At 42.3% G+C, this 27,128-nt stretch overlaps 1 protein-coding gene across 2 annotated transcripts in view; it reads left to right on the top strand.

The window, feature by feature from the left end:
* The window catches only part of CRHR2 (corticotropin releasing hormone receptor 2), a gene marked incomplete at its 5' end in the record, with an annotated part of 154,425 nt that extends 127,820 nt beyond the window's left edge, over window positions 1–26,605 (top strand). For both annotated transcript variants that reach the window (XM_084280376.1, XM_084280377.1), the window contains 4 exons: window positions 8,296–8,381; window positions 11,710–11,845; window positions 13,525–13,566; window positions 26,251–26,605. In XM_084280376.1, the coding sequence (XP_084136502.1) occupies window positions 8,296–8,381; window positions 11,710–11,845; window positions 13,525–13,566; window positions 26,251–26,391 (405 nt within the window). In that variant the 3' untranslated portion in view covers window positions 26,392–26,605. The remainder of the gene's footprint in view (window positions 1–8,295; window positions 8,382–11,709; window positions 11,846–13,524; window positions 13,567–26,250) is intronic.
* Window positions 26,606–27,128: the final 523 nt, after the last annotated feature.

The following is a 27,128-nucleotide window of genomic DNA, read 5'->3' as shown; positions in this document are numbered from 1 at the left end:
TATTTTTATTGACAGAAAATGTGAGGGAGAAAATTTAGGTAATCATCCTTCTTTATTTCATTCCTGAATGGATTTTGGCTTGAACATATCCCAGGAGAGTTCTAGCCAATCCAGTGCATTGGATGCTCCAAAATTCAATTTTTTGCTAGCACTAGAAAAATACACTCTCTTAGGTATTTTCTATTCAAATTATTGTTTTTTTTTTAAATTCTGATATCTTTCCTCAGAGTGGCATAACCACGTTTTATTCATACATCCCTCTCTGAGGGTAAAGAAGGGGCAATGGGTTGGAAATACATGCCAAGAGATGGAGTTTCAACCTGATTTTATTAAGAAAAATACATTTCTTATGCGCAGTTTTAACTGTAATTTCTGTCAAAGTACTGTTGAACCATGAAACACAAGATCAGAGGACAAACCTCAGAAAATAGGAACCAGAGGCAGTTAACTGAGCTGCTTTTTTTTCGCAGTAACTACTATTGTGAACTGCCCCCAGATATGAACTGCTCTGCAATACTTCTCAAGGATAAAGCTATATTAAATTTTCACTTTTTCAAACAGGCAGATCAAATATTTAAGTTTTTTTTTTCCAATGTTACATTCAGCTTTAATAGATTTTTTCCCCACCCTTGTTCTTGAGAACTGAGCAGTTTTCTAACCTCTGCTTTTTGGGCCTCATTGAAAATAATTCACCACAATCAATTAACTGCTGGCAGAAGTGGGCATATGAGCTGATAGAGGACCTGAAGTTCACTTCTGCCTCTGTCTTCATCAGCTATTTACTTTTGAACAAGTTAGATTGCTGCTCTAGATCTCTTTCCCCAGCTACAAAGCAAGATTAATGATACTTCTCTCCTTTTGTAAAATGTTTTGAGATCCCTGGATAACAAGTGCTGTAGAGGAGTTAAGTGTCCTTAAGAAGATGGGCTCATCCTTGTTGCAGTGTGGAATTTTGCTCAGGAGACAGCTGACACGTGTACTGAAGTGGTCTTTATGATGTGAAAATCAGTAGTTATGTAGCATTTTTATGGTGGCAATATCAAAGCTTGCCCCAGCACTCAAGTTGTGACCACACAAATGGATTTTTATAGCAGCATCCCTGTTCTCTGTTTTATTTTCTTTTTCTTTCTCTGTGATTCCAAACATTTTTTGGTTTCCTTTCTCAAGTACCACTGGGGATTTGAATGAAGTTTTCAGGGAGCTAGGGGGTGTAATTCCAACATTTCTTTTGTGAATGAAAATACTCAGGGCTCATAACTCTTCATGGAAAGTTGAGATTGCTTTACTTCCCCATTGTGTTACCTTTATATCATGTGATTTCATGTGTCTGGTCACTTAGTATTGTGAGTCCCTAAACAGCTCTTTGCAATCAGCTTTTGATTTTGCTATCTTGAATAGCTTAGTCTCCCTAAAATTCTATCAGCCTGCTGTTCATTCCCCTTTATAGATTGCTAAGGTCTGAGTAAAACATCACAGATCTACCAGTAGCCTCTCTCCAATGAGAAAACTATATATATATAGTATATAAAATGGTATGATGAAACAATTAAACCAAGGCATTAATAAACTGGGAAACCATTAATTTGATGTCAGGGTGACATTATATGATACTCCAGGGGCAATGATTTCGCTCGTGTTACATAACCCTGGGGTGGGTTTTACTACATTGCACAAAATTGCAAAGTCTAAACAGAGTAATATTTACATTTCCTGGGAGTGGAGAGGAGCAAACATTCTAGGAAGCACAGAAGTACAAGCCTTCTGTGAGGCAATATACTGAAGACCCAGCGGAAATGAGCAAAATAAATGCTAGTTGCCACTGAACTCTCAAAAGAGATGGAAATAGCCTAAAAACTTCCCATTTAAACTCCAGAGCATAAGGAAAAGTTCAAAGAAGCCTTCACAGTCAAGATTCCCTCTTCCATACATCTTGGAATATTTTGGCTATTTCATCTCACTACAGGAGATAAATTTCCTCTCAAAGGAGTTTGGTTTTTATGACAGAATTTTTTAATGACCAGTAACTTTCACTGGAAAGTATCTTTTGGTTCAAAAGAGTTTCTGGGTTTGGATGTTCAGCTTATAATTCATCAGTGGTGGTCCAAATGCTTTATGGATCACTGGCTTATAAGTCCATTTTGGGGCTCCGAATTTTCATCTTGATTTAGAATTGGAAACACTAAACTTCCAAAGCATTGCCAAGATAGGAAAACTACTCATATCCCTTCTGTAGTCGGAGAAGGTCTTATTCCAGCAATAAGGATCTTCTTAGCACATAATAAATAGAAGGAAGAGAATAAGAAATAAGGTCTTTCATTCTGTCAAGACCTCAACTTTTGATTCATTTTATCTATCAATGAATATCAAGGGAAACATCCTTAGTTCTATTTTCCATCATGAAGCAGAAAACATGTATAAAGAGGAATGAATAAAAATATCAAGTGAGATTAAGGATAAATGTAAAGGACACACTGGCTCTCATCATTACTTCTCTTAAATGCCCATTCATCAGTCTCCATTTATGGACCTGATGTGGGGGTTTTGTTAGAGCTGTCCAGTTCTGAGAGAAATTAATTTGTTGACACACAGCTCCAATAATAACAAGAAAGTCCTTGACAAATAAATGTGTACTTTGCTGGATACAGTACAGAGGCTCTTTTCTAGGAAAACTCACTTTGCAGTAGTAGGATCTTTCTTCCTTTGAAAAGCTACTATATATATATATAAGAAATAAACACCAGAGGCTTCATCTTCTTTGCCTGTGGACCAGAATCAATCTGGTAGTCACTAGAGCTGTATGGATTCTCTCCAGCGGAGAAAATAGCTCCATTCTCATTTCAGAGACCTCAGCTTTTGCAGGCTGTGTGCAGCAGCCTGTTCCCTGTTTGGTTCCCAGGCTGTCTCTCATGTCCTGAAAGAACTCAAGCTATCATCCCCCCGAGCTCTGCTTTCAGGCCCCATGTGGACAAACGGACAATAAAAATCTGACTGATTATGCCCTGAAAATTGATCCTCAGAGTGATCTTTGAGTGCTACTAAAAGGTCCTAATGAGCCAAATGTCTTCCTGAAGTGAAGGAGTGTTATTTAAAAAGAAATTGTGACTGTTGAATGCAGCGAAATGTGGTTTTAGGAGGCAAAAAGCGGAAACAAGTGTTTGGAAGTTACTACATTTGTGTCTTTTGCCCTAGAATTTTTTGCTTGCTAGTCTCTGCCGTTGAGCTGTTATCCTATCCGAGTCTTAAAGGTCTCACAGAGAAACTTTAATAGAGACAAAAGGAAGCCCTTGATTTTTGTGCCTCAAAACATGTTTTAAGCTCTCATGTAACATAACATCACAGATCCTTAGTACATACAGTCACATTCACTCAGCTGAAGCTCAGGACACCCCTGGACAATCGGAAGATCACTGGATGGTTTGTGTGGGGAACTGGTTTGAGTCTGTGTTACGTATCCAAACCCATTTGTTTAAAATATCACAGAATCACAGAATTGTAGGGGTTGGAAGGGACCTCAAGAGATCACTGAGTCCAACCCCCCTGTCCCCCACACTTCAGATATTTATAAACATTGATCAGATCCCCTCTCAGTCTTCTCAAGGATGAACAGCCCCAGTTCATTCATAGGGGAGATACTACAGGCCCTTAATCCTATTTGTGGCCCTCCACTGGACTCTCTCCAGGAGGTCCCTGTCTTTTTTATACCAGTGAGCCCAGAACTGGAAACAATAAAATTGTCAGATTAACTGCTGGTGAAAAGTGCCTGCTTCTCTCCACTGAATATAAGTAGAACCTGGTATAATCAGCTGCCTAGAAGTAATCTAAAATTAAATTATACCAGTCCAGCTCAGCACCTTATGCTTTACTCATCTTACCCTCCCTGTGTGCTGCAATTCCTTTACAGGTAGGGCCAAGTCCCTCCACTTTTGTCTCTTAGGTAGCTAATCTAGAAAGGGGAAGAATTAGTTATTCTTTTCCTCAAGTAGCTGGTGGGGTGAAGTCAGTGACAGGAGGTTTGTGCGTAACGAGCCAAAGGCTGCACTCCAGTCCTGTCTCAGAGCAGCGACATCTGTGCAAAGCAGCCCTGTGACAAAGTGGAAAACGAAGCCTTGAAAGAGCTGCATACATTATTTATAGAGTCTAAAGCCAGAGGAGATGTGAATGATTTTTCTAACCTTACTTTATGCATAAAAAAGGCTGCAGGATTCTCCTGCCTTGATAATCCTCTTTGCGTCCCAGCCATCATGCTTTGGGCTGATATATATATGACTCATTTTTCCAGTACCTTCCAGCCAGCCCAGGGTGCTTTACTTCCCCCTGTGCCATTTACCAGCCCTTTTAAGAAAACAAGATGCTGGTTTGCAGGGGAAGACAGACCAAATTTTGATGGGGTTTTTTCCACTCTTCACCTCTTGGAACAGGCAAATTTATTTTCTTTGCAAATTTTCCTCCATCCTCCCAATGAACTGCTGCAGTGTAGTACACACTGACACTGAGTGTTGTAAAGATGAATCCAAGAGGAAACTGTAAATGGATTGCAGCCATTCAGGGAAGAAAATTACCATGCATGCTACTTACAGAGCAGCCACTGATGGGGATCAGAACAAGAAATAAAATCCCCAGGTCTGAGTTTGTTTCTGCAGATAGGTAAGGTGGCATTTGGGACCAGTTTCTGGAGCCTTAGGTGAGCAGTGGGACAGATTTTCTGTAAACGACAATTACTGTAGGACAGAAGTGCCAAATGGGTTAAGGCAACCAACCATTAACCAAAGAAGTCCTCTGTTCATGCTTTTCAAAACATCAGCGTGACTTTGTAGTCACAGCTCTTCCATTGGGAAATGTTAAGACTATCAAGGTAGGATTTATTTATCTAACCCAGAGGGCAGATTTTTGTGCTTGAAGGTAGGTGCACAGTACCTTCTCAGATGCTTTGTCAACCCCACCAGGTCTGATAGAGAGCATGCAAGTCCTGTAGAAAGCCCATGCCATTCTGAAGTAGTTGTATGAGGTCAGGCAGGGTACAGCATAGCACCAAAAATGGGTCTCAGGGATTGTGTTTGGGCAACTAAACACAACCCTGTCCTATAATATGTCCTGTCCTGTGTGATTTAGTCTAGGTGATCCTGCTCTGGCAGGGAGGTTGGACTAGATGATCTTTCAAGGTCCCTTTCCATCTCCTCACGTTCCATGACTCTGTGGTTCTGTCCCAACAGACCTGTCTGCAAGTCCTATAAAGAGGCACTTCAAAGTGGGCAAAGTCATCTCATGCTGAAGTAAACATCTCAGACAGGAGGAATTAGAGTGTAAAAGTAGCTATTTTTCTCTGTTGGCATTGAAGGCGCTGGCAGTAACTAGCTCAGGGGTAGACATCTACCTTAGGGCTGTCTACAAGCCTTAGTTTTATTGCAGGCGTGAAACCTAAAGCATCCTCACCAGCATTTGAAAGATTGCACAGCAAAGGGGAACTCTGGGACAGAGAAGGAAAACTGTAACAATATTTTCAAGACCATCCACCTTGTTGACAAGTACATGACTACAAATGTTAATGGAAGGGGCAGGGTGACAGTCATTCTGAAATGCAGGCTTGAGATTACCAAGTACATCCTCAGGTGGATTTCAGTGCCTGTTTTCAGACCCACAGGCTGGAACGCTGCCCACATGAGTTGGGATGTGCAGCATATCCAATGCAGGAACTGAGAAGAGAAGTCAGGGCAAGTGGGCAATGCCCCTTTTCTGACCTCAGTTTTCCTCTCACCTAGAAAACATTCCACAACTAATGTCCCTGGTAGGCTTTCCACTGACACCTGGGCAACTTGTTAAAAGTGACCACTGATGTAGCTGCCTTCCCATCACTGCTGTAGACAGATGTGGTGTCTGATCAGTCCTGTCATGTATACCAGAGTGACTCCTAGTGCTTAGCTATGCAGAAGTGCCTCAAACGATACGTGGTCTGTGCTTGGGTAGTTGAATTGTGTCCCTGAATGTGGCCTCTATTGGGATGCTCAGCTTCTAGTGGTACCCAGCACACCGGGAACTGCTGCCAACCAGATGAGCAAGCCAGCTGTCTGTCACCAGGGATAGGTACAAACACACATGAAAATCTAGGTGAGGAATATGAATAGATTCTTTCTGTATGTTATCATTGTTTTCTTTCTGCAACCCCTTGGATATGGGGGAGCGCAGGGGAAAGAGTAGGAGTTTGAAAAATCACTGTATATAGATGAGAATATTTCTAGTGAAGTAACTCCCAGATTTTTCAGCTAGCAATTCTCCTTCTGGACTGATGAATCACATTTATATGATTTAATTTTCAGTGAAGATCAAAATCGCTAATTTTTCTGATGCAGCCTGTGGCAAGTGGAATTTCCAGTTGGCTGCTGTCACATCAAAGTAGAACTCATGAAACTCGAAATGCTTTCTCCAGTCCAGTTCATCATGTTAATCCCATGTGATTAATCTCTTGGAAATTGCCCTTGTCTAAAAGTCTATAATGCCATCTGGCACCTTCCGCTATGACTGTAAAAGTGGCAAGTTTTGGATTGGTGCCTTTTTGGCATCTTCAATGGCACTAACCCAAACCTGGCTCTGAAATGATGAAGAACCTCAGGATTTGGTAGCAGAATTTCAGAGCCAGAATTTTTCTTTCTATGGGTAAAGGACACCCCCCTTCTCCCTCCCCTCACCCTCCTGCAGACATTTCTCTTTCTGGTCTGGAGGAATAGTGCAGACACCAAAGAGAGGAGTTAAAGATCAAAGCAGTGATATGAAGCAGGTTTTTGTTCTGATGAAGTGAGCAGCAGTTGACTTCAAGCTCCTAAACATAACAAAGACAATTCTAGCAAGAACAAGTACACAACCCATGCTGTTTCATTTCTTTCTATACTCCCTAAGGCCCTGCTCTGCTAAGAAAATAATTTCCCCAAAAAATGTCACTTGTTAACTCCTAGAGCAGCATTTTTTGTATCTCACAGAATAAGTGTTTAATGTACATAATTCCCAACGCTGCCAGTGCCTATTCAGGTGCTTATTGCACCATTTGTCATAAACCATGTTACAGTAACCGTGGGGAATGGTATGATGGATGCTGAGATGCTGCAATCATTGAAATATAGCACACTGCACAGAGAAAAAAAAAAAGGAGGAGGGAAATAAAGCGTGTATTTTAAGAACACCTTGAAATTGGCAGCTCAGAAATAGCTGAAAGTCAGTCACAGAATTGTTCCATTCACAGACTGCAAAACGCCAGGAGCCCTGGGACTCTGGAAATGTGGGTGAGATATATACCTTCTCACAGGCTTAGGTTGTGACTTCAGCAATCCCGAGATAACAGTTCCGTGCTTCTGACAGTCTCCATCGTCAGTGTTTTTGAGATAGATCAGTGTGTTGTAAGCTACCCTACTTTATGTGTTAAGAGCCACACAAAACCTGCTCCTAGGTGTCAAATCCTTCTGTTATCACAGGCTACAAATCAGAATCTTCTTCGCAGGTTATTTTTTTAATTTCTTTCCTGTTTACACTGAGAGGAAACTTATGTAAGAAACTCCCTAGCAGATGCTACAACAACAGTAATTAGAGCAAATCTCAATTCTCAGCGGTGAGATTCGAACAGAAATAATGATTACCCAGCTCAGCAGATTAAAGTGGGAAGTGGCAAATCCTTCATCTCACCTTTGAAAACAGTGCAAAAAATAGACATCTTGCAGGTATGATTCATCTGCTCTGCTTTAAATGCTTCTCATGGAGTGCAGTGTTTAGTCTCCATGGGGCACCAAGGGAGTCCGAGTGTGATTAGCTCACGTTCCGATCTCTGCAATGCGGTGTGGTACTTTGGGTCTGGGGAGCTCTCCCTAACCATCACAGTCTGCTGAGGAATGGGAAGATGGTTTCAAACTCCTGCTGTATCCACACAGCACAGCGCTGCCAAATAACCCTACGCGGGGAGCCTTGGGTAAACTAAGACAGAGACAGATGCAAATGGCAAAGAAATCCCACCCTTCATTCCTTCTGGCACCCAGGATAGGGGCAGAAGGGAGTAAAAAAAGGTTCCTTGCTGGGACCATTAATTTTGGTCTCCATTTTCATTGCTATTTGGAAAACATTTGTAGCTGATAGATATTTGCTGCATAATCTGATATTTCTAGTAAACTTTGAGCCTGAGGCAATCAAAGGTAAAACCAAGAGGCTGTTTTCAGTCAGACTGGAACTGCAAAATGTGCCTTTCAAGGTGTATTGGATGCTTTAAGCCATTATTTGATTCACTGGTCCATTTTTTTTTTCTCTCTTTTCCTTCTTTTCCAGATAAATTTTGTATTTCTATTTAACATAGTTAGGATTTTAATGACAAAGCTGCGAGCTTCAACCACTTCAGAAACAATACAGTACAGGTAAGTCAGCTGCTGCTTCTTGCTGTTTGTGGCGTTAACAAAGAACTGCATTGCCTGCCCTGTCCTTGTCCCATCTTTGTCTTTCCAGATGCCACTGTTGAACTCAGAGAGAGCCTTTCTTGTCCCTTGAGCTCACACAGTATTTATTTTTGCAGATTGTCCACAAAAGTATGCCTGCATTTTTTCTCTCTGCTCTATTTCAATGTCCAAACAATGCAAACAGCCTTGGCATACAGGCACTGAGACACCAAACAGCCTTGGCATACAGGCATCAAGACACATGCCTCTTCACCTCCTTTGGGCTTACACATGTCCCAACACACATGTGAGATTTCCCCCACACACCTCTTCCAGAGATAACCAGAAGGGTTCAATTAGAAGTAACGATAGGAACTTTATCAATTGCTGTATCACAGAATCATAGGGACCTCCAGATAACATCGGGTCCAGCCCCCCTGCCAAAGCAGCTCTCTAGGACAGGTTGCACAGGTCGGCATCCAGACAGGTCTTGAATATCTCCAGAGAAGGAGACCACACCACCCTCCTGGGCAGCCTATTCCAGTATGTAAAAAGCACATGTGTTATATTATATAAATACATCATCACTCCTTTCACCGCTTACTCAATCATTCATTCAGCTAATCTGGAGAAAGTGAAATAATGTTCAGGCCCTGCTAGGTTGCTTCTCTGTCCCAGTCTCCAGCTATGCAAATACAGAAAAATACAGTATTAAGAATTCCAAATAAATCACATGCATAGGCATAAGATCCTTGTTCATGTTAATACCGAGCAGAACCAGAAGTAAAAGAACAGATCCTGGGCCGAAACACTGATATCATATCTGTACTGGATAACAGTGTCACTGATGATGATGTAAAGGTATTTACAGTAGGGTTTATTGGGTTTTTTAAGTGTAAAGTATAGGAATGAAGGGTGATTGTGCCCCCTGCCTTCCACTGGTACTAGCAACAGTGTAACCATGCGATGGCTTGCATCGTGGAACTGATCCTTAATTAATCACAGAGGCCATCTCCCTCAGCCTCTCCTTGTAAGGAAGGTGTTCCACTCCCTTCATCATCTTGGTGGCCCCGTGCTGGGCTCTCTCAAGGAGTTTTGTGTCCTTCTTTATCTGAGGGGCCCAGAACTGGACACAGTATTCCAAGTGCGGTCTCACCAAGGCAGAGTAGAGGGGGAGAAGGACCTCTCCTGACCTACTAAACACCCCCCTTCTAATACACCCCAGGATGCCATTGACCTTCTTAGCCACAGGGGCACATTACTGGCTCATGGTCACCCTGCTGTCCCCCAGGATCCCCAGGTCCCTCTCACCTACACTACTCTCCAACAGGCCAGTCCCCAACCTGTACCGGTACCTAGGGTACCAGTATAGACCAGAAGATTCTGAGTGCCCTTCCTGTCTTACCATTTGTAATATCTTTCAAGATGGGCCAAGGTGTTGTATTTATGGAGCATTTATTTCTCACACTGGAAAAGAGCACAGGTTTTCTGGAGCAAGCTTGGTCACAGTCCTCTCAATAATTTCTATATAAAATCTCTGTACTGAGTGAAGGCTTGAATCCCAATGTCCTCAAATCAACCTGCTTTTGACTTGGGAGGCTGTTTTGCTACAGTAATGGGGTTTTGGGTTTTTTGCCTAATTCCTTCATTCTACCCTTGTCTGGCATTTGGGGAGCAATGAAAAGTTAATGCAGTGGTCTGATTTTCTTGTTCAGACTCTTCTCTGCACATTGCTTGAGAAAGGAAGGGGAAAAATACCCCTCTTCATGCTCAACACTTTATGTCATGAAACTAAAACTGGAATGAAAAAACACTGATTGGAATCTCAATACATGTTTCTCCCTGCCACAGTTTGTGGGGAGCATTAGCGATACCAGATTCGGAGGCAATCTAAAGTAACCACCTTCATCCTTGAACAGATGATGGATCTTCTCCTTGCTACAAGCTCTGTGAGGGAATCTTCTTTTTCACATCCTAAATTGAGCTCCTGATAAGCCAGGAAGGCCTGGGGCAAGCTCTAAAGCTGCACAGTCCAAACATTTGTTAAGGAAGTATTAAATGATGTGACAGCTACTTTATTAAGATCTATCCTGACACTGACAATGTTTTTGTGTTCCCCAGCCTGCCTGCCTGGCTTTTTCTGCCTGTTACAGCATTATACAGAGATTTATACAGACTCAGCAAAACTGTGTCTTCTGTGTTTGCACAGTGCCTGGCACAATGAGGTGCCGTTCTGCAGCTGACATCCCAAGATACTGTTATACCACCAGTAATAAAGATTAGCCCCTAATAATTCTGTTAATAATCACTTACGCTTCCTTGTGCACCATCTGCTTGTTTGCTATTTATCAGACAGCCATAAGTGGCTGTGTTGGGCGTGCAGGTGTTAGAGAAAGAGAGAGAGACCATTTATATTTCAGACAGCATCAAAAGATGGTTTTAGAGCAGATCTCACAGGCACCAGCTCACCTGGTCAACAGTTAAATCATGCTCTTATTACATCACTCTGAGGTGTGAGAGACTGCTCACCAAGCTTGCAGAGAACCTCCAGGCTTGAATTTCATGCAAGCCCATGAGAAAGGCAAGGGGAATATGGGAGAAAAAGGGGGGGGAGTCCCCTGGAGTTCAGGGAGTGGGGACAAACAGCAGGTTTCAAAGGCAAAGGCTTTCCCTGAGCACCTTTCTCCAGCTGCTCGGGCACTGGTCAGAAAGCACTAACTAGAAAACTCACCTGTGGCTTCACAACCCAGAGTGGAGGCTGTGACTCTTTCTGTGCTCCCCTGCTCAGCTCTGTTCAGCCTTTCAGACAGGGGAACAGGCTTGGTCTTTGATATCCTTTCCTGAGCTCTAAGAAACTTTGGTTCTTCATTGCCTGAGGACCCAGGAGCTTCCACTTTGGTTTGCTAGATGACTGATCTGGTGATGAATCTTGGGACTGTACCGGTGTGGGCAGGCCGAGAAGTGTCTAAAATTTGGATGTCAGAAGTTAACATGTGAATTTCTCTCTTAACATGCTCCATCCCTCCACGGGCTACACAAATTCAACAGCCCTGAGCAGACTTGTCTTAGGCCATCCTTTTGTTTTCTTCTTGGCTACTGCCTGTTTGGCACGTGCAGGTGCTGAACTGTCCTAAGGTGTCACCTAAGTTCCCTCTCCAGCTAATACAGGTACTTCCTTTCCCTCTGAATTGCTCTGAGACTCATCCTGTCACCCCACTGCAGGAGTGCTTTGTTTGGATTGGGTTCAGCAGTTCAGATAGCACAGTTGCTCTTTCTTGTGTTCACCTGTATTTTCTTTTCCTCCCCGCAGGAAAGCAGTCAAGGCAACGTTAGTTCTTCTGCCTCTGCTAGGCATCACCTACATGCTTTTCTTTGTCAACCCTGGTGAAGATGACATTTCCCAGATCGTCTTCATCTATTTCAATTCCTTCCTGCAGTCTTTTCAGGTAAGAGAACAAGCTTACAGCTGCAATCAGCTACTGCAGAAAGAATACTCGGTGCTTTTCAGCCATGAAACGTGCCAGTGAAGTTCATGATAGAAATGACAGTTGAGAAGAGCTCAGCTTTGTCCATGTTTATGTAATAGATATATAAGCATGTCATATGAAGTGGAGATCTCCATTCAGGTGTGTACCAGAGGGATTTATCTCCCTTAACCATGTTCAGCCTACAGCTAAAGCTCCTCAGCTGGGCTCCATCTAAAGTCAGTAGAGAGAGATAATGTTTCATCCTAAGATGCCTGGAAAAGGATGATGAATCACCCTCCCAAGGTACCTCTCCACAGAGCATGAGTGAGCTGAGACAGACTAGATGTTGTTAAAGCAAAGAGAAGCAACTCCCACCTGTTGTGCTTGCTTGTTTAAGACATCAGCTATACTGACCAGCCTTTCACTCCAAATCTCCTGCGATGGTGCACACAGCCATCACACCATGCCAACTGTCTGAGACCTTGTACCAGGAGATTTCCTCCTTCCCATGAATTTAATAGGAGTTCTTCCAGGATGTAGTTGCCCCAACTTTCTGAATTCAGCACAAAACCAAGAGATTGAAGATCCTGAATGGTGTTTAGCCACACATTTCTGCCCAGATGTGGCCTATAGCTTGACCTCTTCTTAAAGACCTCCTTGAACTGGGGAACTGTGTTTGATGTTAAAGTTTTCCCTCTGATATCCACAGGAGCAAGCACTCATACTCAGAATATTCAATCCAAATACACAACACACACACTGTCAAGCCAAATCTAGGGTCATGGATTACAAAGGTTTTGGGGTTTGGATTGTTATTTTTACTGATTGCTTGTTTAGCTTTGAAACACTGTGCCTCCCCCAGAATCAAAACTGCATATCCAGAAAGAAAAATCATTCTTTTAATCTCTGAAGAAAGGAACTTTAGCCTTTACCAGTGAACCAATCCACATTTTCCATTCCTTAAAATTAGTTCTATTTTTCATCTGTCTCCTAAAATGCTACATGGCTAATTTTATTGTTACTGTTATGAAGACACATATAAGAAAGAAAACACAGGGAATCTTTCCTTTGTGGTGACAATAATTATAGTCCACTGCTGAAAGCAAAATGGGGAGGACTCTGCTCACAAGTTTAGAGATGAAAGTGTCATCATGTTGTCATCTGAGCTTCCATTAGAGTCATTACAATCTTTTGCACTCATTACAGGGGTCTAGTCAGTGCTGTCAATAGATTCTGCAGGGCAGCTCAGCTCAGATGAATGTAAGTAACCTGATGATGCATTTGCCCACACAGGACTACCTAAAGCCATTTGACACCCCACTCTAGTGTCTGAGACATCTGCGTAGAGCTGGTGGGCATAACATAGCACCATTGAGGGGTCTGTGCCATTCTGGGGAGGCAGCTGCACGCTGTAGATAAGCTTTAGCCCAGCTGAAGTGGCAACCCCTTCTATGAGTGGAATAGCTGTCTAGATTCTAGCTTATATCTGACCTGGGAGCTGCAACACACTTGGTATTTCCTCATGAGGTTGTAGGGTAAAGATTTCATCTGTCTGGAAGGGGGTGATCCCAAAAAGATTGTATTTCTGCTCAGGATGCTCTATCCCTTATTCTGCCTGGTAATATACCTAATAACTGACTGCTTTCTATTCTTTCCAGGGTTTCTTTGTGTCAGTATTTTACTGCTTCTTGAATGGTGAGGTAAGTAGTGTACCCTGCTGTCAGTGTAATTCATTCCTGGGAGGTGGAACCTACTCGAATGCCTGATTGGAGAGCCATGAGATGTTTTTACATGGGGCCATAGTCCCATCAGCCTGTTTCTCTTGCAGAAGTTTCTGTTAAAAGTTCCTTGGAATTTACCAGCCCTTTTTAGGTGCCCTTTATTCATAAAGTTTTATTAAACTCAGGTTATTATCCCGGCAGTCAGGGCAGAGGAAAAGATGTCCTCTCAGATTGGAAAACTGTGGGTTTTTTCTTCAGTTGAAGACTTCTTTGAAGTTTCTCATTAATTACAAATATGATTCCTGTGTATACAAGTGCATTGTTTCTGAGCTGGTCTGCTGTTAAGGATATGCTGCAGGTGACCCATTTTTATAACAGGAAAGCCCTGCTGAGTTGAGTGAGTGAGTTCTTCTGTGTGGAGATCGATCTCTGAGCGGTCAGTGCCTGTTGCATTCAGAAAAGAAGGATGGGGACAGGGTGGTGGTGTTTCTCAGAGTTTATTTTAGGTAATGCTACTCCATCAAGAACATTGCACTAATACCCCTCAGTGTTTGGCTTCCACCGCAAAAACGTGAGGCATCTGTATCATTTCCCCTGCTTACACTGGCAGTGTGTCATCTACCTGCATTAAAGTGTGTCATCTCTGGCCAGTTAAAATTTGGGTCTCTGCAGAAATTAATCCAGTGCCTTAACTGTTCCTGCTGTATCAGTATATATTTTATTTATGCTGCTTTTTAATTTCATTGTGGGCTCCCTGCATGGTGCTATGAGAAAGTGCCTTCTCACCCAGCTGCTCTGCAACATTTTGTGTACCTCAGCCCATGAAGCAGCGGTGTTTGGGTTTGGGGTTTTTTGTTGTTTTGGGTGGGGTTTTCCTTTTCCATCATTAATCCTGAGGTGCATTAGCAAGAAGCAACGCTGCTTTCTCAGGTTTAGGCAGATGCCACTTTTATATACTGGCAGCAGAATGTGCTCACTTCTCTTTCCAACTGCCTTTCAATAAATTCTGACCACTTCATCTGCCTCTTAATAAACAGGGAGGTGGAGGTACAGAGGTGAAGGTAACATACAGTTACCTCAACACCTTGCCATATATTTGAGTTGCTTTGAGCCATGCTCCTTTTTTTTTGCTTTTTTTGCTTTTTTCCCCTTTTTTTTCCTTTTAGTGATCCACTGTGCTGCATGATTTGATGAGGCACCAGAAGTCTGGCATGTCTCTTCAGCAATGGTCATATCCATCAGGTTTGCCCAGTAAATGTAGAAGAATCTTTACTTTTCAAGTAGACAGCAGGCAATTTTTCTTCCATTTTTTTCTCTTTTTTCCACTGATGCCACAGTGAATATCAGGGCCTGGAACCTGGGACACAAGGTTTCATAGTCAGTCTTGACTTTGTATCAACTTCATGAATTTCCATTTTGTGGACTCGGTCCTACCAGCTGGATGTTGGTACCAGACTTTCACTTTTTTTGTCTGTGTCAGGGGTTCTTTCAGCTGTCCTGGAGTGGAAGAAATATCTCCTTCACTATAGCAATCCAAAGTTCTCTGCCCAAGACAATCAGGCTTGTTGAAAAGCAGGATGATTCACCTTAATCTTCTATGCCTTGGTAACAATCTACTAGCAGATCTGGAGTAACAGTGATTTTTCCCTGTTATATCACTCTACTGTTACAGTTTGAATGAGCATTTCTGGGAGTCACTTCAAGGTTAAGACACCCAGTTTGGGTGATGTAGGTGACCTTGATTTATTTCCCTAAACATACATATCTAGTGCCACTTCAGAGGCGATAGATTATCTGAGGCATCCCCATGGGTCTACCAGATATGATACACGATCTGTAGAGGACCCACATGTTCTGAGTGAGAAGTGGGAAGCCAAATGAGATACAGTAGGGCTTCTCAAATGGCATGAGCTTTGTATGTCACTAATTCAAGGTGGTCAATACAAACATTTTCTCATCAGCTTAGCCTACAGTAGGCACTTTCATCTGCCCACCGAAGCAACACTAGCCTTCACTGGCAGTATGGACTAGCTCTCCACTGACTATACTGTAGACTTCCACATGTAGACTCCTACAAATAGAAGAATTTGTGAGCAAAATCTGCCCTGGAGCCATCCATTCACATCTAATGTGCAACTTCCACTTGACTACCTTAAACCATGGCAACCCCCTAACTACTTTCAGATATAACGTAAGTCTAACCCCACCCCCAAGTACTGAGGTGTTTGAAACTGTGAAAGGACTTTGGATTCACCTTAATGTGCTGTGGCAGTGTTTTTGAAGTATCCTAAAGGTTTTAAAGGACAAAATTTCCTACTCTGTTCTGGCTTCAACTCTCCAAATCTTAGTAAGAAGCAGCAAATTGAGTGAAATTCTCAGAGCTTTTTGGGTTTGTAATCATGTTGTCCAGAAAAAAAAAATATTCATCTTATAGTATTATAAAGGCTCTCTCTCATGATAGTGCCTGTCCTCCCTGGATCTTCACATACTCATAAAGCGTTCTAAAAACATTTAATGTGTCCCAGATCACATCCTGAAGGCTACATCACAATGCAATAGCTTGCAATAAAGCTGTGTCTTGCCTCCTTGTGAACTAGAGGCCAGTACAGGCTACCTTGCCCATTGAAGCATCTGTGAAGGCCTTGAATGTCAGCATAGCAAAAGTGTGTTTGCTTGTTGTAAACTGCCACACCTAAGCATATTCTGTCATTTCAGTCATTTGTTGTGTGATTCTATGATCAGAATCACAGAATCACAGAACCATAGGGGTTGGAAGGGACCTCCAGAGATCATCGGGTCCACCTCCCCTGCCAAAGCAGGGTCCCTACGACAGGTCACACAGGTCGGCGTCTAGATGGGTCTTGAATATCTCCAGAGAAGGAGACTCCACAACCCCCCTGAGCAGCCTGTCCCAAGGCTCTGTCACCTTTACTTTGAGCAGCGAAAGACATACTGATCAGGTAGAATTTTAGTACATCCTTTTCCTCAGTTGTTTGCTATGAAAAAACTTGTATTTCTTCGTGCATGTCAGCAGCATCACATCAGAAGTACAGATGCACTGAAATACTGTTTTCATCCTCCTGATGTCAGCTGCTCTCAGGGAGGCATCCCTACTAGAAGTGGTGATGAAGATAATGTCACTCAATCCACATGGGGTACCACTACTCTTAGTCAGATCCGCAGCACATTTTGCTCTAAAAGCAGAATAGCCTGTAAGTAGTGGCCTTTCAATCTTTATAAATATCACTGAAGCCCTGTTGAATCATTATCTCTTCAGTGAGTCCAGTATTCCTGTCTCTGTGATAGATGGGCTCATGACTTGCTATCTCAGAAAGTTTTAAATACTTCAGATTTTTCCAGTTGAGAGGTGGGTTCTTTAAATGCAGGTAATATCCTGTAGCAGGTTGTTCATTACACACAGTGCCAGGCCTCCTCTTAATGATGACACAAGCAAAAAGGCTAGAAAATCCATTAATTTAAGGCTTTAATGGTGCTATGATCTCAGCTTCATTTCTACCATTTCATATTCAATACCGATGGCACTAGGTACTTATAAACTGTCATAGAGGTCAAACCATGCAGATCATGGATGAAAGCAGGTGAAGTTTCTGTCTTCTTGCCAGTGTTCTATCTATAAAACTTGGCAAAAGAAACAGAAAGAGGGGGTTTTTTTGGAATATCTTGCAGCCTCCCTTGATTTAAATGTGACATAGAGTGTATCTTTTCCTATGAGCTCTTTTGCCCAGGATCAGGGAAGTTCCACAGCTGTGGTGTCTGAATAGAACTGATGTTCTAGTGGAGAAGGCAACACCTCCAGCACTCTGATTAAAGATAGCACCTTGGTAGTACAAGATAAGAAGTCCTGGTCCTGATTTTGCAATGATCTGGTCTTCAGGTTCAGCAGTGGGATCATAGAAGGGAAAAAGATTGAGATCCATGCAAAGAATTTCAAATGGGATGGGTTTGTTTCCTTATGAGTGGGTGTTTGACCTGGGAATACAAAGCTCTTCCTTTCTTTCATTTCCACAGCACATGATGTTTCACCCAGATCTTGGACTAGCTTTGTTAGCTGCAGTCAGAATTAAGCTGAAGGGCCAGGTCTTGAGGGTGTGTGTATGGTTCAGGCCCCTCTATTGGAGAGATGATCCTTCAGATTTTGAATATGAATGTTTTTCCAAGCCAGCACATTATACAGAAGTTATTCCAGAGAGCCAAGGGAGAAGAAACAGTTTAAATGCTAAATTGATAGTTGGGGGTTTTTTTGTTGGCTTATTGGTTCTGACAAGTTCTGAAGCTGTTTTGAACAAATTGCGTGTGCCATGGATGGGCACAAGAGGCCGTTGGCACTTGGTTCATGTTAATTTGTCTAGAGACTTAGGGAAAAAAAGGTTGTATTTTTTGGACAAAGAGAAAATCTACTCGCACTAGAGGGCAAAAAATATGCAAATTTCAATTAATCTGAATGGTGAAGAGCATCTCTGGACTTAGAAGAAAATTGCTAATGATTTAAGATGTTATGAAGAATGGCATCATGACAACTACATATGCATTTACCTTAAATGTCACTTAAAAGGAATTAATGTAGGTTATGAACTTTTTTCCCAATGGCTGAAAAAGTCAAGATGCTCCTCAAAAATTTGTTCTAGCAACTCACAGATCACAAGACTGAAATTAATTTCATATAACACTGTATAAAAAAAGAATAAATAGATTATGAGATGGAGGAGTTTTGGGGTAAGAATAGATACAATGGCATGAAGCTGTACTGAAGAGAATGGGTTTTCACAAAACTCCTGCTGGACAATTTTTATTGCAGCTCACTGAAAAATCTTTAGTTTTTTGTAGTTGATTACACTTATTCTACCTGGATCAATTTGCTTATGACAGGGTAGTGATGCATTATCGGGGATATGCTTTCATGGTATCGCATTCTTATGTAAGTTTGGCTGAAAATGTGCATCCTTAGAAACCAATAAATCAATTCTTCAGCCCCTGTAGGACAAGCTGATGAATTCAAACCAGTAACTGAGCTTGACAGCATGTGTTTAATTAATGCCTGCCTTTCAAAAGTGTATCTAGTGCAGGGGGTTCATGGCATCATAGAATGCTTTGGGTTGGAAGGGTCCTCAAAGATCATCTAGTTTGAACCCCTGCCATGGGCAGGGACACCCTCACTAGACCAGGTTGCCCCATCTAACCTGGCCTTAAAAGCCTCCAATGATGGGGCTTCCACAACCTCTCTGGGCACCCTGTGCCAGGGCCTCACTACCTTCATAGTAAACAATTTCTTGCCAACGTCTAACCTATCCTTGCCCTCTTTCAGCTTAAAGCCATTGCCCCTTATCCTATCACCACACTCCCTGGTGAACAGTCCCTCTCCCACTTTCCTGTAGGATCCCTTTAAGCATTTTTATGACACAGTTAGCCTTCTCTTCTCCAGGCTGAACAAGTCCAACTCTCACAGACTGTCTTCAAAGGAGAGGTGCTCCAGAGCCCTGATCATCTTCATGGCTCAATTATGGACTCAATCCAACAGCTCTATGTCTTTCCTGTACTGGATACCCCAGAACTGGACACAGCACTGCAGGTGGGGTCTCACCAGAGCAGAGCCACAGGCCTTATGAGGCCCCTTCTGACCTTAATTATTCTATAATTCATGAAACCTATGTCTATAATAAGGTGGCCATCCTTCATTTCTAACCATGTCCTGAAGGGGTACATAACTACCAAGACCTATGTCTCAAAACATCATGCACAACATGAATTCTCAGTCCAAGCAGGTCTCAGATTCTAGTATTATCTGGTCAATATTGATAATCATCTATGAATTAAAATTTAAAAAGGAAAGCAATTAGCTGACTTAGAGAGAAACCATAACCAGAGAGAGACGAATAGAACAGGTTACTTTGTTCAGTGGCACTGTAAATTATTCTCACAACAAGGTAAAGATAAATATGTTTAATTTTTTTGTGTTGACCCTTTACCCAGGCACCATCTGTCTCTCAAAATCTATTAAGCTCAAAGTGGCTTACTTTGATCTGATCATCTTGGGACACTATTCATTGTAATTGCCAGGTATGAATCACCACCTAAATGGTTAGTCATCCACCTGCCCATCAATCTAAGCAGACTTCACATTAATCATTCTGAACCCTAAGGACATGCATTAAGCGTTCCTTCAAATCACTGAATAAATATGAATAGGGGGGTGGACTAGAGGGCTAAAATTTAATTTCACCTCCCACAGTTGATTTCTTTCTGAGCAAAGGTGCCCAGAAGTGTATGAGTACTAATCCTAAATGTCTCTGAGGATGACTGGTCAATACAGACTCAACAGAAGGGATCAAACCTGCCCTCTGAGACCACCAGGCAGCATTTCATTACAGGACTGCAGCCTCCACTCAGTACCCATCTCCCACGCCTGGGTGTGTTTTGGTAGAAAGTCACATTCATTACTGTGACTCCAGCAGGTTTCTTCAGGCTGGGATCTTGCCAGAGACAGAAAAAGGAGCAGTCCATACATGGTGAAAGGTAGCAAGTAGTCTAAGGGTCCATCCACACCATCTTCCTTTCCAGTACACCACTGCTGTTGTGAGCATGACTCCACAGCACTCCACAACAAAATCACAGAGGCTTGAGGTGGGCTGGCTGCGTTCATGGTCTCCCTCTCTACCTTTTTGTTCTGGTCCTTTGTGGCACAGAAGAAAGGAGCAGCATCTACTCCCACACCAAAATGTATAGGGAGTCCTAGCTTCTCAAACAGTTGTATATGATAACAAAATTGCACTGTTGTGATTTTAGAAATAAAACTTCAACATCCCAGTCTGGCAGGTGCTGTTACCAGGTTGTACAGGATTGCTGCCAAATACTCTGGCAAAGAATGAATTGCAGACCAATTAAGCAGGCTACTGTGAGGTTAGGTCTACTGGGAGCCTTATAAAGCCATACCAATAGGTTGAGAGGTGGTTGTAGGACACGTGTGTAGTTGCTCAGTGGTGTTCTTTATTTACAGAAACTAGTTGAAGACTCCCTCCTATCTCTCTGAGTGTGTTAGCATTCCTCTTCTGCATATCCACAGGTCTGTCAGTCCAGGAGGTTCTCTGCTTAGTTTGTTCTGTTTCTTTGCTTCCATTGAAGACTACACTTAATCCTTCCAAGCCTCTGGAGAGGCTTGACTCATAGGCTTCTTCACAACATTTATTATTAAATCCATCATTTACTGTCCCTCCTCCCTTGAGGGACACCCTAACCCTTTGGAAAACTTTCAAGGTATAATGTAAGGCATTAGTTTAAGTTCTGTTTTGTAATGGATGTGATTTATCCCCTTAACATTAGACATCTAATGCATACACATAATACAGTTGAGCTGATCACCCTCAACTTCATCTATAGGCAGTGATTCACCCAAATAAGGGTACTTTTCAACTGATATATTTTAGCAGCCTTTTTTTGAGGAACTGTTGCCAATACCTTATGGCCTTTCCACTGGCACTGCTGGATATAAAGACCAGAGCTTCAGAATCTTCATGGAAGTGGATTACACTGCAGAGTCAGACACAGTGAGACCAGTGTCTTGAACTTGGAAGTCTCCATAGCCAGTTCCCTTTTGCTCATCTGGACATTACTTCAAAGTCCCTCTTGCTCATCTGTAGTTTGAATATATCTTCATTGACTTTTCCACAATTTTCACCACTCTTCATAATCAAAGGTGCTTAAAATCCAAAGTTATTCTCCATTTACTTCCAACTGCAGCACAAGGACCTGAAAAATGTCACAAAGGTGCTTAAGTGTAGGTGGGACATGATGAATTAATCATTGAAACCTATTGCCATAGAGAAAACCATCAGTCTCTTTCAAAGGCCATTGAGGTCTAGATAAATCTTTTTCATTTGTTTCATTTGCCTTTGGACAAGGTTTTCTGAGAGTGAAAAGCTGCATATGAGTAAAGCAAGGACTTAATTAAGGTTATGTAGTCACAGACTACTGAACACCATGTCTATAGTCAGAGAGTACCTGTTGTCCCTCTGCCCTTCCCTTGTTAAGACTTTTATGTGAGAGATGTTCTCTGATGACAGGCTGTGGCAGCATCCCAGTAGTCTTACTTCCAGCTTCCATTACCGTGACAGCTCATTTAATCCCACTCTTCTTATCAGACCCCTACCTTTTGCCTTACATTACTACTATTGTATTTTACTATTATGTCAAGAAGCCCTGAGTGAATGGGCCCCATTGTTCTAGATGCTGCGTAAGGGCACGGAGCTTTATTCCTCTCTGCTAATAAGACATGACATTTCTTCCAAAACCTGATTTTTAATGTTGCTTAAGGCTCTTTCTTCAGCTCGTTTCTAATTGATGGTTGCAAGAAATTATCCAGCAGCCAGTGTCAAACATAAGTAATAGCAATGGAAAGTTGATGTCTGTTTTCTCAAAAGGAAACCTCTGCACATCTTCATCCATCTCTTTCATTCTTTTTGTTGTTCTGAGGAGGAGGAGAGGTTTTTATCCATTTTTATGAACAGATGTAGTGAAAAGGGTAATTCTGAGAGTAACTCTGCAACAAAAAGACCAACACAGAGGACTGACCTCATCCTCAGCAGCAGAGATAAACTTTGTCATCTCAAGCAATTAAAGTTACGTAGAAGTGAAGAGGATAATTTGTATTCCTGAGACTCTTTGTTAAGCTTTAACCACTGATGATAGCCTGTACGCTTCTTTGGGCTATTACAGGCAACTGCTGCTAATTTCAGTTCATAAGATGTGCTGATGCTGACTCTAGGACATGGTACAGATTATACAGATTTTTAGGACAGAGATAGTTGCTCTCACAGAGATTAACAACCAGGTTTGAAGTTGCTACTTTGCTTTATCTTTTTCTATTACTCTTCTGCTGTATAAATAGCTTTTTTTGGGTGCCTTTTTTAACATGTCATTATAGCAGCCAGTTTTCTTTTTTTTTTTCTTTTCTGACCTAAAGTTAAAGCTACCATTTTATTTCTGAGATAAATTTGAGCTTAACCTTTTCTGCTTGCGCTCTGGTCGCATCCTAATTGCAGTGAATTATTCTGTCATTAAGAAATGCTTTGCGCTCACCCCTGTAAGTGCAGGCTCTTATTTCTATGTGCCCAGTCCATGAGGAATGGCTCCAGTTGCACAAGAAGACAGCACTTTTGTTACTACTTTTTATCCTCTCTCAAAGCTTGCTAGCAAACCACAGCACAACAGCCATTCGGACAACTGCTTGTTTAGACTCACGTCTTTGTCTCCAGGTGGCTCTTTTTGACTTCATTGGTTCGAAGCTCAAATGATAAATCTAATCTGGCTTCACTGGCTGAGTAAGTATCTGTTCACACCAGTTGCTCAGGAACACAAAAAGCCCACCAGGTGACTCCCCCTTTCCGTGACCCAGTGAAAAGGTGCTGCAGGAGTAACCTGGGATACGTGAATTCAGAGGAATGGCAGTCTGCTGTTAATGCCTTTAGCAAGACTTTGCCAAAAAAAGAGTCTTTAGAATAAATAAATAAATGTATTCTCTGCTTTTACACCAGAGATGAAGAAATTCACATCTTGGAAGGAATTAAGGGGATTGCAGGGTCCCTGTAAGAGGGTGAATTTCCCTCCAGCAGAAAGAGGAAACACTTTTTGTTGCAGTATCTCAGCATTTGGTGACACCTGGGGAAAAATGAGCATTAAAGGGACAGTATTTCTATGCAAAGTGGGTCCCATGTTCTTCATGGGAGAGTTTCAGGACACTGGTTACCCCTCTGACTCTTCACATGTTACTTATACAGTTTGGCTTAGGTGCCCAACATTTAGATAAGCTGGTTTTGTAGTCAGAGGAGCAAAATGAACTTACTCATTCAAGCAAGGAGGACTTAGTCATTCCTCACATCTACGTCGCCTCCTTAGGGGAATCAACTCTCTCTCTCCATTGTCTATATTGAAAGCATAAATAATTGTCCAAGACTAGATATCAAGCTTTCAGATGAGATGTCTGCCACATGGATTTGCCTTCACTGTGTATCATATCCACGTTTAAATCCAGGGACAGAAATAAGTATCCCTTGGCCACTCCAAGTAGGACTGAGATGATAGGTTTGCAAACACTGGGCAGTACCATGAGACATCCTTTTATCACTGTTTCTCGTGTTTTAATGGGAGGGTTCAGTGAGGTCAGTTTGATGGTACAATTAAAGTCAGCAGTCCAGTCTGGCTTCTACTGTAGTAGCATACTGTTGAGCCAGCCCATCCTGACTTCAGCTATCTCATATATCTACCTCATTTAACTCGTTCTGTAAATTGATCCCATCTTGAAACTAGTGGAGGCATGTTGTACCTACTACTTCATAATGAGTGGGTCCTCCAGAAATCCCCTGCACTGTTGTTTAACCACTTTATTCTCATTCCACATTCATTCATGATGATTATGCTCCTCTTGGCAGTGCTTTTAACTTCAGTCCTTTTTTCACTTGCATGTTTACTCTTCCCCTTCTCTGTGTAAGCAGTCCTATCCCCTCATGGCCTTTTTTCAGGATTCCTCTGACAAGGTACCAAAGAGGTCAACTGCAAAACTATTGGTACACACAGAATTGTGGTGTATTTCATGGACAAAGCTGGTGACGAGAAGGGATTGTTAGGTGCCAGACCACAACAGTGCAGAGTTTCTAAGTAGTAGCACTACAGAATGTGGGTCCGTCTAAGTTCCTGAAGACCCACCAAGAAATGGAAGGATTGATGACATCAAGAGTGCAGAATCCCCTTTCCTATGTCCCCCTTATGAACTGATGTATTTTAACCATCAGGCCATCATTCCTGTTCATCTAGGACACCTAATACTGACAGTGTGTGGTTTGGGTGGCAAATGCCTCTGCTACTAGAGCTCATCAGCTCATTTGAGCATCTGTTATTTTGTAGGAGCTGGTTTGAAGTGGGTTGAGCAGTGTGTGTTCCTCATATTCTGAGTTAGACTTCACACTGCACCTGAAGGCAGGCCCCAAGTTTTAAAAGAAATGAGGAAAAGCAGTGTCTGTGCAGCTTTGCACAATTTTTTCCAACACCATCTTCCCTGTAACCCCAGTGGTGATTAGAGATAGACCCAGGATGGCTTTGATCTACCTCAAATGCTGATAGCTGAGAAGCTATGTTAGTGTGGGTTTCACACAGGCTTTACAAGCTCATCCCAGGCCTTGGGCAGTTGCCATGGCAGCTGATCCATGTTGAGGTCTACTCTACAACAACATCACTGCTATTAATACCTGAAATTTAGTCTGTTGGTGGTAAAATGGGGATGAGAGCACTCCTTAACTTTTGAGGGATGCAGTGAAGATAAGTACATTAAAAATTGAAAACTGTTGAGTCTAAGATATCAATATTGTCTAAATTTAGCTGAATTCATAGTCCAGACATATAAACCAGAGCTAGTTGTCTAGACTCACTTTATAACTAGTGAAAGGAAATAGGCATTTTTCATGTGACCACAGAATCTGGCCTACTTTGGACATTGGCTTTAGGAGGAGCTGGATCATGCCCTTTGACTATATGTCCAAGGTTTGCTCTGGTCAGGAAGAGAACTATGGGTCAATAGTTGATATGTAATGTCTACATTATATTATTTATAAACTCACTGTTCTAAATAAGTGTGGTTTTGGCAAAGGAGACCTTGACTTGATATAGAGGTTGTATGTAAAAATGCTCTTCTTTCAAAGCTGACTGGATTTCAGGTTGGCAGCAGAGTGTCAACATCCCTTCCAAGTGTGATGACTACAGTTACCCATTGACCATACAGGAAGCTGGGCCCAGAATAATCTCACCTGATTTTGTAGGCTTATTCAGCTGTCCAAGTTAGGGTTCTGAATTGCTCTCATCTCTGTGGTAAGCAGAGATCAATAAGAATATCCATCAATTGGTCTAAATGTTTCATTTCAACTTCTGACTTTGAGTCATCTATGCCATTCATTTGGCAGGAATTGATTACAGTCCATGTTAGGAGCGCATCAAGCTTTCCTTGACATAGTGTTTGAGGACAGGATTCCTATCACTTTTCTCTTACTTATATATATTATACCTGAACTAGAGCTCCTGGGGTCTGTCTTTGGCCCATGCAAAAAAAAAAAAGCACTTAAAGTTCAGGATTGACCTGGCCTATTCATAAGCATCTTCTTGAGGCTGACCTTCTGTTTGCTGTAGAGGAACTCGCCACTGCCTGTACAAGATGCTTACAGGGATTAGGTCAGGTGTGTCTGTGTTGTAGATGCTAATGTTTAGTTAGATGACCTGTGATTCCCTGTCATATACAAGGGAAGCAAGGGCAACTACAGCCCCTGTGATAGGTCTCTCTAAGACCTCCATCGGGTGCATCCATCTTGAGGGCTTGATTCAGTTGCAGAAGCTCAGGAATGTATTGCCATTTCAAATGCTCTGGGGTATTTAAGACATCAGGTATGGGAGATGATGTATATGAAACCCATGCATTTCTCAGATTACAGTACCCAAGAGACTATCAAGAGAACCAGATGCCCATGTTTAGGCAGCTGAATCCAGCCCTGCATGTTCCAGTGTCTTGGCAGATACCGTCATTTGTCTCAGTGCTCTCTGGTGTCCCTTTACAGAGGACACCTGAATATTCTGAGTGTTCACATTTTCTCCTTTTGTTTTTTGTTTCACTAGGTCCGTTCTGCTGCCAGGAAAAGATGGCACCGCTGGCAAGACCATCACTCCCTCCGAGTGCGTGTGGCACGTGCCATGTCTATCCCCACCTCTCCAACACGAATCAGCTTCCATAGCATCAAACAGACCGCTGCCGTGTGACGTGCTCCACACATACACCCACCACCTGTGGCCTTCAGGGTTCGTCTTTCTTCACTCTCTCCAAGCCCCTTCCTTCCAACTTTCTTCCTTTATTCTGCACTGCTCTCTTTTTTGCAATGAGGTGCCCATCATGTTTCTGTGGACTCTCATCTCCCATATTTGTGATGCTGCTTTTAAGGCAACCAAGCAAAAGCGTCTTGGAGTAGGTGGTGGCAAAGCAAGATATAGAATTCAACACTGACTGCGCTTTGTGGAAGTTCACAATGCAAAGTCTAAAACAGCACACTGGCAGGAATAATCTTTTTTTTTTCTCCTTTTTTTTCCTGTTTTGTTTCTCCCTTCCATCTAGTGGTGAACAAAGACTTCTTAATATACTGCCCATCTCACCCTGTACATTGGTACCCGATGATTTCAACAGTTTGGTGTGTAGATAGCCCGTCTCTTTCTTGGTTCTTTGTAAAAATTTCCTCTCTGCAGAACTGTCATTTGAGAACATGTGACAGCAAGAAAAGGAGCATCTGAGTGGTGGTGTGAGGAATCTTGAATTTATCAACCTTCCCCGTTTCTCCCTTTGATAGACTGGGAGTTGGTCAGGGCATTGCTGGACTGTTTAACAGGGCACTTTGCCTTGCAAGAGCCATGCCCTGTTCACACACAAAGTTTTGAAGAGGACAGCAATATCTCTATATAGCTGTATAAACTATCCTTACTCTTCTTAGCCCCACTCTTCAACTCAA

This window comes from Gallinula chloropus (assembly GCF_964237585.1).
Source record: "Gallinula chloropus genome assembly, chromosome: 2".
NCBI lineage: Eukaryota > Metazoa > Chordata > Aves > Gruiformes > Rallidae > Gallinula > Gallinula chloropus.
Note: the sequence above shows the minus strand (reverse complement) of the source record. Positions and strands in the feature narration are given on the sequence as shown.